This window comes from Syngnathus leptorhynchus, chromosome 11 (genome assembly GCF_054491065.1).
Source record: "Syngnathus leptorhynchus isolate UIUO chromosome 11, UIUO_Slep, whole genome shotgun sequence".
NCBI lineage: Eukaryota > Metazoa > Chordata > Actinopteri > Syngnathiformes > Syngnathidae > Syngnathus > Syngnathus leptorhynchus.
Genome location: NC_141205.1, coordinates 4,735,964 through 4,749,742, shown reverse-complemented (window position 1 = coordinate 4,749,742; position 13,779 = coordinate 4,735,964). Strand labels below are relative to the sequence as shown.

The window sequence follows — 13,779 nt, the reverse complement described above, 5'->3', positions numbered from 1 at the left end:
CGCCGAAAGTTTGAATAGTATCATTGTTTTATGAATTTGTTCTGAGCAGACCTTTGTATAACATTGCCTCCTTATTAACATTAAAATAAAGAGAAATAGATGGAGAAAGTGTTTTAAAATGATGTTTTGTCTTTCCTTTCAGCGTTAAATATAAAGAAAACACCAATGAGAGCAGCACTGCCATCTACTGTGGCGGATGTGCAATTACACTTTATCAAAGTACATATTTGTATGAATTGTATAAAGTGGGCTGGCCTTTCGAGCAAAAATCCACTAAAGAAACAACTGCAGTCTATCCCAGAGGGGCATAAGCTTCCACACATTTCACCCAATAAAGTCATGCTTGCCTTTTAATTAGCCAGTGTGAAAACAGAAAGAAAAGCGATGTGAGAAGAAAGTACCGAGGAAGAAGAGACAGGGAGAATAAGCGGGTTAAAATGAGCGCGGCTTATTAATTGAACAAGCTCATATCCTACACATCTGCTTGCCTCCCCGAGATGAGTTGACTCCCCTGTTTGTACTCGCCCAGCACGTGGTCATGGCAACTGCGGTGCCGCAGCATTTCATGCAGTATGTTCTATGTTTATTGTTTCTGTTTTTCCTTTCATTTATTCCCTGGACCCCCACTAGGGGCTGTGATTAAAATGCTGGACAGCTCTCAGTTAAAAGCTCGGCTTCTCTTGCATCATGTTTGCTGGAATGAGAAGCTGTTGAATTGGGATGTTATTAAATCACTATGAAGAAAGTTCATGATAAATTGATGGGAAGTAGATGAAATTCAGTAGATATCTTATTCCATCAGTGGAATTTCATGACATTGGACATGTCAAAGTTTATTTATGCGATGAAAATCACAGAATACAAGCACGGCATATTTTATTTTGGCTTCATAAAAGTCAGCAAAGCACAGTCGGTGACTGTGACCAGGCGGGATCTGGCTTGCTTTTCCTGGAACCTCTCAAGAGATGTCAAAACTGTCCAATAAGATGACAAATAACATTTTTTTTATATTAGATACATTTTTTAACATTGTCAAAGTTTTATTTGTCACTTTCTGGTGTCATTGCTGCCATGAACGAATCCAACTCACTTTTCCTCTTCTCCTGAAACTGTTTATATTTATGCCTAACTATCAGTGCACATCATTTCTTTCCTTCCAGCAGCTGACCTTGGACCTGCAGCGTCAGTCGCATAATCTTGCGTCTCGTGTGTTACAGGCAGCTCTGACAGGGTCACAGGAATGAAGAGAGTATCTGGGCCGCTAATGGCGTCGCATGGCTAACATCACTTTTAATTATCGGGACAGCTTGACTGCCAAGTGCCCCCCTTTCCTCCCTCCATCCTCTGGGTGCTATGACAACCAGCCAGTACAGCATTACAGAGCAGACAGGGTTAATAATTGACACCTCTGTGCATTTGGATATGCTAAAAAAGACAAAATGAACATCCGGTAGTGAAAGCGAGTTGCCAAACATAGCAGCCGCATACGTACGGGAGATGTTTCCTGTGAATATGATAATATGAGTTTATGAATTATAAAACAACACAAACATGTCAACAGCATATTTCTAAAGCCATTTCGGGGACACCTGTCATCCCTGTCTTGAGCCACACAGCATTGTTTGTCCTCTGTCAAAGCATCAAAGTCAAATTTGTGATGTTTCCTTCCTTGTGACAGAGCCAAAGATGACAAATCTGTTGGGACTTGTGCAAAACTCAGCAAGACCATCATTTGAGTACAAATGACAGAGACAGTACTGAAAATAGAATATTGAGGACGCCACCAGCACCCAAGTGGGGGTGACATGCAGCAACCCCCACATTTTATTCCCCTAACATTTGCATCGCTGTTTAAAAGAAATGGGCTCATAAAAAATGTTGACTGAATACATTTCTTGCATTTATTTATCTTACTTACGGTGAAATATATACTAAACAACCAGCTTTGCATGCTATCAGCTCAAATAATCATTCGTCCTTAATAAAGTGCTGTAGTTACTAAAAGGAAGTAAGGCCATCGTGGTTGAGAGATTTCCCAGAAAACACGAATTAATCAGAGGGAGTGTTCACATGGCGAAGCTTTTCACGAGACAATATATATATATATATATATATATATATATATATATATATATATATATATATACACACACACACACACACACACACACACACACACACACACACACACACACACACACACACACACACACACACACACACACACACACACACACACACACACACACACACACACACACACACACACACACCAGTCGCCCAACTCAAATGTCATTACGTTGCTGTCAGAAGGGGCTGAGTTAGTGTGATGAAGGGGGTTAAATGAGGTAATTCACTTGTGATTGGGCTATAATTCTGATTGATAATGAAAGAAAATGTTTCATAGTAAATTGGCTGCCATTTGTCTTAACGTTGACCAGCACTTTGAAAAAGCACAGCCCGAGAACCGATTTTTGGTCTGAATGCACAGCAAGTGAAGAAGCCTGAAGAGGACCTTAACAGAGAGGCAAACACAAAAAAGGAGTAAAGATGTTGCCAACGTACTGTTCAGCGCTGATGTACTGGTCTTCTTGAGGGTTGCAGGCCACTTTTCCAATACGGACTCCGTTCTGGATGTCTTTGAACTGGAGACCCAAATTCTCACCGGTGATGGTCAGCATGGTTCCTCCCTGCCTCGGCCCAGTCTCAGGAAATAGCTGCAGACAAAGAGAACAGTTCACCGTTAATAAAAAATAAATAAATTAATGGACACAAGTGTTCATTTTAGTAGGACTTGAGATTCTTTCCGACAAATTTAAATGAAAATGACGACAGATTCATTCCTGAAACTTCAGCTCAGTCAATCACTGGCAAATGACCCCCCCGGCCTCACTTTGGTCATTTCTCTGACCCTGAGATGATTAATTTACTGAACGCAATTACAGCACGCATTGACCTCCGATCCCTCCGTTTCCCTCTTGAGTTCCGTAAAAGGTGTGCAGGGGTGCTAATGGCTAGACATGATGAACCATGTCGCTAATCACCGTACCATTATGCCACAGCATGGACGCAAACAATAGTCCCTCTGGTAATCAGTCATTACTCGGAGAATTAGGGTTAAAGCTAATTGGATTAGAAATTGATGGGGGTGGGGTCATCTGTCACATAATATGGGAGGAGGGGAAAACATATGCTGATAGTTGGGTGCTCATGTAGTTCCTGTGAGGTAACACGAGTTAAAGTCAACGATTTGCTTACGAGGTACATTTTGTGTTTGTTGTGAAACCATTACATAAGTGTAGGTACACTTTAGCACAAACAAATGTGCAAACGTGGTGATTTGGCACATACATGAACTAAAATAAAATAAAAGAATTTCATGTTTATTGGCAAGTGCCTTTTTAGTTAGTAGCGCTGTAGTAAAGTTTCTCATTTTTATGACTTTAGATGCAAATGGTGTTCACAATTCTGCAAAACCACCTACAACGGCACATTCTCAGATAAACATTCGGCATACATGCTGCTAAAAAAATACATTCACCCACATTGACGACATTGAGCAGAAACACAACGGCACGCAAGCCCGATCCAAAAGGCCACCGACGCGATAGAACGATGGAGTGTTCTTTATCTTATGCCAACAAAGCTTATGGTGAATATCTTCTGTTCTCCCCCTTGGCCTTTTCTTCTTCCTCCCCGCCTTTGTGCCTTTTCAACTCGCTCGCCTCCTTTCCAGCGTGCATGAATGGCGTGTGTTTTAGCATTAGACAAAAGAATGATTGGCACAGAGTGGTGCCGTCATCCAAATTCTCCAGATATGGTAATCAAATCTTTTGCTCTGTTCGGCCGGGTTTATCAAAACACACAAATACAAACCTTGTCGTTTTCACACTGAAACAACACAAACAAAAAGCAGAGTTTCATAAAAGCCACCAGCTCAAACAATCGCTCTATTCTTCCCCTTCACAGTCACAGCTCTTGACTTCCATTCAACGTGGCTTTTTCTCATTCTCATCTACAACTTGTCTCGATGTGTCAAAGGCTTTTACGCCAGACCTATTGTAGCCCGCTCGAGCAACAGTGCAGCGATAACATCGACTGGTTAGAAGAAAAAAAAAAGGGGGGGGGATATTGATGCGACAGGAGGGACAGACTGTAAAAAGATGCTGCGAGGCTTTACACAAGTTCATCAGCGAGTTCGCAGATGATGATTTCACACTGGACATTTCTGCAAAATGAAAAAAAATATTCATAGCCTGCATTGTGTTTTTACTTGCCGATTGGTTAGCTGGTTTTGTACCACTGGTTAACAATCCCTGCTCTAAAGTGTTGAGTCATCCGGTCAAAAAGAAAACAAAAATCCAAGTCTGAAAATATTTATGTCAGTTGAACAGCGGGGCAGTTAGCACGGATGCCTCACAACAAGAACATCCCTGGTTCTGCTTCCGACACGTCTTAACACCCGACCTTGGGAACTTTCTGTGTGGCGTTTGCACGCCCCCCAGGACTACCACAAACATGCAAGGGTAATTTCCAGTCAGCTTCATTGACCAAAGTGCTGACACAAGATCTTAATTCACTCCCTGCCCACCGCTCCTCAGGGATGGCTTCAATGCAGACAACTCATTTAGCTCTACAATGCATATGTGACAAATACTTCAAAACCAACATTTGACTTACATTACAGTTTGTAGGGTATATTTTTGCAACACAAACTAAAAATAATGCATCTGCAAAAAGTACTGGGCTGCATGCAAACACAGTAAATAGGCGCCCCCGCCACCACCACCACAAGTATAGGCATGGGTTGTTTTAATTGGTTTCTAAGGGCTAACCCGAATGTTTTTTTTTATTCTCCTAGGGGAGAACAGGCCTGAAAAGATGGATGATGGAGGACCAGGCAGCAACCAAGGCCATTACTAGGACAATGCTGCTCTACACCAAAGGACACAATATCTATGTGTGTGTGCGTGTTGTAGCTTATTTGATCGGTATCGTTCCAAATCAAAACCTTTCTTGACAGCATTGTCTGTCAGCTGATTCAACTGTGTTCACAACGATTACTGGAAAAGTGCCACACCAATCATAAGAGCCCTTAATCACCATTTGCTGTGTTTGGAGACTGTTGTATGTCCCCAATGCTATTAGTGGAACAGTACCCAACTGCTTATTCATGGGAGGAAAAAAATAACCTCAAAATGGGTGTGAATCGGGAAAAAATGAATAAAAAGGGAAGAGAGCAAATGGACTTGAGAAGTGGAGTGATATTCAATTTGTGTGCTGTTGAATGAAATGGCTACAGCGGAGGGATTCTCTTTGTCGCCTGTGGAAGTTCTTCTGGCACTAAATGTCACAGTGTAAATGTCAAAGGTGGAGAGGAGACGAGATACTCGCAGGTAGGCTCGCTGATAAACAACCCTCCAGCAATTCACAGGTGAATCTCTTTTTCTTTGTCCCTGCTGCGCTCAAGCCAAGTTCCTCCTCTTCCTGCCGTTATTGGTTTACTACTACACTTGCTTTTTGACTGCCACCAACATCTTGCCTCAGGCCAAGATTTATGTCTCAATATGCGCGCGCATGTTCGCAAGTATCCCATCGCCGCCAATTCTCTCACATGTACATGCACTCACAACCCTTGGCTCTGTTCGCTTGCTTCAAAGAGATAACTGAGTATGAGAGAAAGAGAGATGACACTAACCAAAGGATTTATCAATGTGCTAGTGCCCCAATTATCCAGTAACTTCATTATGTATTCAAAAAGAGGAAGCAGAAGTCACACAGGAAATATACAGAGGGGCTCAAGCAAGGAATATGTATGCAGACATATTTCACGCCATTTAGCTCAAGAAAATGGGCACTTTTTTTCAAGCACTTCCTCTCCAAATGAAATGAATATTCGTTTTGTTTGGAAGGCCTCAAATTCACCACTATGTGTGTGTGTGTGTGTGTGTGTTGATGAACAGCATGTCATTCCCTATGGTGAGCTGTAGTGACCCAGGTCACAGTGAGACATAGGCCACCTCCACAGTTATGGATGGCAACAGATGGGTGCACCACAGTGTTTATACGCCTTAGCCCACCCGGCATGTCAGATGTCGAGCACGTACACACATTCAGAACTCATAGTGAGACCCAATTAACACACTCCCCATTCACTTTGTTTCTCCATACACACTTCCCAAAAAAACAAGCTCTGTTTTCTTTGCTGTGTCGGTATTCATCGTCTCTAATCACAGCCGTGTGTTTCAGATTTGTTGCGTGTGTGCAAACTGCCTCCTCCCGCTCGGCCCATCTGTGTTGTGCTTGCCGTCATGGTAATGGTGTCGAAGGCGTCGATCCTCCCCGCTGCCTTCGACCGTGTTCGCTTCCCTCACTGGGGCCAAACAATGATGCAGCAAAGTCAGGAACGTTCAACTTTGGTCTCCTTTTAATGTTTTGCCTTTGGGAGTCGGGGATTTCTGTCAACTAGCAAATTGTGGATTTGGGAGTTTTTTTGGAGCAAGAGGCAATCAAAGCTGGGTTACAAAGTGCAAACTGTCAGTTGAACAGGGCTGCCCTCTTTGACCACCTCCCTTGCACAAAGCTGACATGTTTGTTATTTGGAATACTGAGGTTGCTAAGCAACACAAGTTGAAAGGAGGCGAGGGATGAGTATTTGTTCAATTTAGGGGCTCCAGGATATGTGCCTTTTATCTGCCTTTTATTTCAACAACCAATAGGAGATAAAGGTTTATACAGGAAACTAAGCGAATACAATATCACAGGAGACAATAAAGGCAGAGATGCTATCCAACGGTATATTGTAGAAACATTGAAAGTCCGATGTCTCTTCTGTCGTACAACTTGGAGTTTGATTCAAGTTTTGCGGCAACATAAAAATCGTATGATGCAGTATTTTGTAGGCGGAGTCCCAGACATTCTTGTCTGAAATGTTTTTTTTTTTTAGAACATTTGAATCTTGTGACAATCATTCATGTGCTCTTTTGTCAGCAGCTCTTGTGACCTCACTCGGGAACATTGCCATTCCGCTACATACTTCTTTCATGTGTGATCGTCAATCATGTCGGGAACACGGCTCACCTTGGTGATCTTGGGGTGTGCACAGCGGCTGTTTCCCGTGGTGGCGTGCATCCAAGTGCTTTCTGTGGGAGCGCACTCCTGCCTGAGGGAGCACTTTTTCTCCTGCACACACCAGCCGCACTCAAATCTGGGGTTGGCCTTCAGACACATCCCACAGCTGTCTCTCAGTGCGTAGCACTTATATAGGTGAGCTGCGGAAAACAAGTGGAATATTTGATTGCAGGAAAAGAGAGACTAAACATCCTGAAGGCTACAACTTGATTGAAGATAAAAACATTTTCTTATCAACTTTTGGTTAGCATTTCAAAAAGTGGTTCAATGTCACCATCTGAAAGCAATATTTCCCCTAAATGCCCCAGGAATTGTACAGTGCAATCCTTTCTTCTCTCTCCGCTATTCCATCCCCAAATCCCATTGGTCACGGAGCAGCTTTAAAGCAACCCCCGTACCAATTACTGTCTGCTAAATGACTCCTTCCTAATTACATTAACATATCAGAATTTTTGAAAATTTCTCATGCGACACGAGATGATTATCGTGATTGAGAAATAGGATAGGGACCGGCGGGGAACTAAGATATGCAGGGGGAAGAAAAATATCTTTAGGCTGTCGTTTTCGGAAGCATAATGCCATATAAATTGTACACACTGCCAGGAAGGAACATGAAATATGTCATTTAGAAATGCTGTGACCTTGAAAGGACAACAGGTTTGGATAGTATTAGTAAATTCCCGTTGGATGGATGAACACAACGGACATATATCTATATCTATATACATATATATATACATGAAGAATTTGAGACAGCAAGTAAATAACACATTTGATATAATCATAAACTATACTTCAATTATAAATGAAATGTCAAAAATCAAACTGTGACAGTCAGAGCAAAGTATACTGATGATTTTTTACACGTCATTTGTGGGCCATCTTAACGGTGGCAATGACGTTACTTTACCACACAGCAGGGGAAGAATGCCACGCCTCCCTGCTGTGCGGTACGGACAGTAATAATTTTGAAGCCAGCGCTGTAAAGACACTTCTACGAGCAATTACATCCAGCAGACATTATCTCATTGTCTGCTTCCACACCGGTGCTTCGAGTATACCTTTTAACCCTAAACATTATCATTCTTGGGTTGGCAAGCAAGAAAGGTGCGGCGTCATTCAGTTTTAATGATATATCCAGGGAATACATGACTTTTTGACCGGATACAGCTGGAACTGCCTGTCTTAAATGTGAACACTGTAATGTCTAGTATGGGACACACTGATGAGCAAGGGTTTAGTTTACATTCTTACAGAAGGAGAAAAAGAAGAATGTTTAAATTGGGTAACAAAGAATGCATACAATGCCACCGCTGGCTGAAACCAGAATAACATACCTTTTATATTGTATGGGTTGTCGATGTTAAAGTTTCCATTCCAAACCACAGACAAATCCACAGGCAGGTCACTTATGTCATTGCCGTCGTACGTATACTGAAAGAAAAAAAAAAGAAAACCCCAGTAACTCAGGTTTCTCATTCAAATCAAATTTGATACAATACATTTAACACAAGAATCTCCAATTTGCGAAATGAAGAGAAAACGTGCCAAAAATAACAAGACAATTCAGTTGAGCTGGCGGCTGGTGGTAAAGTCGTAACCTGCGCTGCACCACCAGTTGAAGGGCCATAAAAATGAGTGATGAGAGACAGGCTATATTGTGATTTTAACACACCGCACATTCGCGCTGCCTGCCGAAGCACGGAGTTGATTAAGAGATTGTAATCCTCACCGCCGGATGACTCACTCCATTCAGTGATGAATGAAATGCCTAATATATCTCCCACAATAACATTCACATCTAATTTCATTTTTGCATCCTGAACTAATAACAGCTGAAATGTAATTGACTCTTTGGCGGCATAATCAGTTTTATGGAATGACTTGAAATGAGACAACACGATTCCAAAGCAGAAATGTGATGGCGAGACAACCAGAATCTGTCTAATGAGACACTTATAAATTATGAATGCTGAATATCACGCATAGATAAAATGCCGTTAAAAACTTTAACCAAATCCACCCTCCCTCCTAATACAGTTTGTGTCAAGTGTGATGCAATGTCAGTTTGCGCTTGCATGTTATTTAAGCTACCTAAAAGTTTATTTTATTTTTTGTGTTGATTATTTTTGAATGACTACAATCCTCATAGCGGTGGTTTGACTCAACACTAGCATAAAGGACACAGTCGATGACGTGATGACATTTTGGCCGATGGCAAAGAAGTCAGTCCATGCTAACAGTCAACGGCTATCCACTCACTCTCGCTACCACTGCTATGGTCACTACCTTCAGTGCCCTCTGGATGAGAGATAGCGCGACGATTATCTTCGACTAGAGTGGCGATAAAATCCCACGTGAAAGCCTGGTGCCCGGAGCTGCGGCACGACACAGGCCTATTCTCGCAAGAACTTTGTCACCATTTGATATCAACCACTCCGACGTGATACTGGGGAGATTTATCGTGACATCAATAACAATATAGTGAATTGGAATGTATTTGAGAGGGGGTGTACCCTCAAGTATGAGAAATGTGCATTGAAAAGATAAGAAAATGAGAGCTAGGACAGAGCAATGTCACAATGTGCGAGTGGCTGATTAATTCATTCTTCACGTTTGCGATTGGATGATTTACACTGAGTGAGCTCTAAAGGCATAGCGATATTCAAATTAGGGAGAATGTCTCCATGCATCTCATGGGAACTCCTAGTTTGCTCTTGAAATTTTATTCAAATATTTTTGGCTTTTTTCCTCAGACAATGTTTAGCTTGCTATTTGTTTGACGAGTCTGGGGCCGACAATAAAAGTATTCAATAATCTAGACTAAAAAGTGTCATGTGGTTGTGGTGTAGACGTGAGAACATTTCAAAGTGAGGTGATCTGAACTGGGAGAGGGTGAGGGGATAACACAGCAGCAAGGGTGAAGGAGAAATGGCCGAGCACAAGATGGATCGAGAGAGGTTATTGTGCGTTATTCTGTGGACACCATTCATTTACACACAGAATAAGAGGCTGCGGCTACGCTATAAACGGCTGAGCCGGTGGGCTCTAAAGTGAAATTGGCATTTTCAATTTGTTCCCTGACATGTCTGGCCGCTTGGTCTTTTCACACTCCCTTTTTCCTCTTCTTCCCTCTGATTATTTCCTCCCTCTGCTTCTTAACAAACACCCACTTGTGGGAATCCCATTCTTTCTTTCCTACCTCCATCACACATGGCCTACCAAAAAAAAAAATGCAGAGAAGAATCCTTCATGTCCTAAGAGAACTGTTTACAATGTTGTCAAAAGGGTTTTCCAGCAAAGGTGTCACGTCTGGACAGGAAATATGAATTATGAATAGAACACACAAACGCACAGAACGCCCCCCCCCATACGCCACATATTTGGACAGCAGCTAAAATGTCTGTCCTCTACATTTAAAACATGTTTTCAATGTGTTCTTCTCTTCTTCATGACCTCCCGAGGGACCACCCAGCATGCCTGGGAATGTGAATCATCACCTCATGTTTGGAGTTGATGATCTTGGTAATCGTACCCATCTGGTTCATGCCCGCCCAATAAAACTGTTCGCTGCATATTGCAGTATTGTGCTACTATAAAACATATTAAGGAGCAATACAGCAATGTTGTATTGTGACTCCATGAGTCACACCTCTTGTATTAACTCTCAGTCACACAGCGGTGGACTCTTTAACTTGCATCTCTATTTCGTTGACTGATCTGATCAGTCAAGTGACCTTGTCCTAACAATGAATCACATGCTGAGAGCAAAATAAATGATAGATAGATAGCATGTTAACTTTTTCACCCTGCTGCTTTTATACCCCGACAAGACTCCCCGGAAAGTAACACCACAAACACACAGCAGAGATCAAGTAAGCTCAGTCCAACTGATTGCCTTTATTCCCTGTTTTAGCCATGTATGTGTGTGTGCGTCTGTGTGTGTGTGTTTGGGGGCAGCACATTAATATGCAAGGCTGCAAGCACTATATGTGTGCATCTGTGTTTAATGGGCATTGGAGGCATCACAGAGGTTAGGTTACGATCCGATGCTCATCGTCTCTCATTGCACCAAAGGCTTATTAAACTTTCATACCACACCAAGTATTTTTGCGCAACACATTCGGGGAATAGGCATAGTGTGTGTTGTACTCACTGCATAACCAATTTCAATATGGAAATATAAACATTAAACAGGTTATTTCTAGAAAGGTCAGGATTTACATGTGCAAAGAGAAAAGAAAAATCAAGAAAAAGGCTTTCACCAGACTGAAACTAAAATAAATGAAAATACTGCTATTTAAACAAAGACAGAGTGCAGATAGAAACTGCAGCTACAAAATGGCCTGCCCCAGTGGCGGTGAAGAGGAAAGCTTAGATGGATAGAGAGTAGAGACAGGTAAGAAGTAACATTCGGTACGTCGGGCACCTTCTGTCGGGGTCGCGTCCTGATAATTAGTCATGTTGAAGGTGTGTGTGCAAGCTGGACCGCTAAAAATACCAAACCAGCCCAGGGCAAACTCAAAGCCGAGATCGAGTTGGTTAGAATCATTTGTTCTTCACAAGGTGATGAGGAAGGGAAAAAAGTGTGACCTCTGGTAAACCACCATGCAACACGAATGTAGTCACAGGAATGTTCAGGCAAGCAGGCCGCTGGACTGTGTTTTTATACTTTGTGTGTGTGTGTGTGTGTGTGTGTGTATGTGCGTGTGTGTGCACGTCGTGTATGGGGGATCAGGCTCTGTTAAATCAGCGCCAGCTCATAATGGAGGCCTGTTAGCCCGTGCTAATCGCTAATGCTAACAGGATTGGAGCATGGCCGGACCCAGTTACCCAGCTTATCTCTTCCACACACAGAGGAGTGGACCACACACACAACTCATGGCATATAAAAAGAGCACTGGGCGTTACAGAAATGCTGGCTTAAGGGAAAAATGTAGTGTAGTTATATGAATTAAGCTTGTGTAGGATTTCCAGACTTGTCTAATTATTTGCAGAAACATCCATCTTTCAACATCACTGCTTTTTCACCCCTCACCAACATTTGAGAAGATTATTATCATCATCATCACCAAGTAGTGTTTATATTATACCAACAAGGTTACACGGGTGGGGACAGACATAACTGCACAATCAAATACTGACATAGAAACAGGAGTTCAGAACATTCCGACCAATTCTCCCATCCCTTGATTGCAGCCCTGCACACTGTAGCCAAATGAACAAAGTCAAATTATACTGGCTGACTTTCCAATAAGGTTTCTAGTCATGTGGAGAAGATAACAATAGAAGTGAAGAGAATGCAAATGCCTCAGACAGCATAACAAGAAAAGATCATGGTGTGAACTCCTTGCTCATATAATTGGCCATCAAAGCTGACATGGACGGGTGGGACGGTGCTACGAAAGGGTAAAGCAAAGTCAGGTAAAGGTCAGCGATTACTAGAAATAGATGATGAGACAGTAGATGGGTGGAGAAGCTGACATATGCTTCCAGCTAAACAGCAATTAATCTTTATTTATCAAGGCAAAATGAGGGAGCTGCTTCTCACCTGTTATCAAGGAGGGGGGGCAGCGAAGAGAAGGAAAGGGGGAAGAACAGATAAAATGAAAGGATGCTGTATTTCAGGGATTATAGAAATAGTAGTGTGTGAGAGATACAATCCTGAATGATTACATCTCGTTCCTCTTCTTGATTCAACTTTACTGTATGACTCTCACTGTTCTCCCCAATCTACTTTTGGCCCCTCCTTTTTTTTGTGTACATGCACAATAGCAGAACAATAGTGCACACAGATACTAGTGACTGCCTCCACTGGAATTCATCATCATTTTATCTCCCTTAATTGGATGCCATTGGGACCCCTGATACTTCCCATCTCTCCTTGAGCTAACAGCTGCTCTCCACATATACACACAGAAGAAGAATGCACAGACACATGTATCCGAAAGTAGATTTCTTCTCATTCCCGCATCTGTTTTTTCCCCCCCATTCTCCTTCTCCTCTTACTGGTGAAGGAGTCAGGGATAGAGGGTGATGGAGTGGCCCAATGGTTTATCAGATGGAAGGTAATGGTGTACGGCCCACACAGATGTTATCTGTCCACTCATTCCAACCCTCCAGGGAGAAACCTCAATGGAGAATAAGAGGTAAAGGGGAGCTAAAAATTGAAGAGAGGAAAAACGGCAGATGGGATGAAAGTGAGTAAAAAGTCGTGAACTCATTCAACTCACTTTCCTCACCTTTGACCTTCACATAATACTCAGCTAAGGTCCATCGGCTCTTCTGACCCCAAAATGTGGTCATGTGAGCAGGCTGGCTCCGAGCAGGCATTGTGTGAACCTGTGTTTATTTGCTCCTTTAACCTACCTGCCACTCTTGAGCACAATATCCTAACCAACTGCCCTCTCATTGGTTCTGCCTCCTGGGCCTTGACCTATGATTGGTTCACACAGCAGAAACCTTCCTAGGTTGAGTTAAAAGAAATGGACAAAGGGGATTCAGACGCCAGCTTGTTATTTTACTTGCTGCTGACTGGAGCTAACTGTTCGCATAACGGCTGGTGATGAGGGCTTGTTTGGCTCCTATACATATTTGCAAATCAGCCTTTCTGTAACATCCGCAGGTTCTAAAAAAATGCTTCAACTG

At 42.4% G+C, this 13,779-nt stretch overlaps 1 protein-coding gene across 3 annotated transcripts in view; it reads right to left on the bottom strand.

Moving 5' to 3' along the window:
• The window catches only part of plxna1b (plexin A1b), a 116,901-nt gene that overhangs the window by 17,911 nt on the left and 85,211 nt on the right, over positions 1-13,779 (bottom strand). For all 3 annotated transcript variants that reach the window (XM_085923415.1, XM_085923417.1, XM_085923416.1), the window contains exons 11-13: positions 8,469-8,565; positions 7,081-7,271; positions 2,566-2,717 (exon numbers count right to left, since the gene is read on the bottom strand). In XM_085923415.1, the coding sequence (XP_085779541.1) occupies positions 2,566-2,717; positions 7,081-7,271; positions 8,469-8,565 (440 nt within the window). The remainder of the gene's footprint in view (positions 1-2,565; positions 2,718-7,080; positions 7,272-8,468; positions 8,566-13,779) is intronic.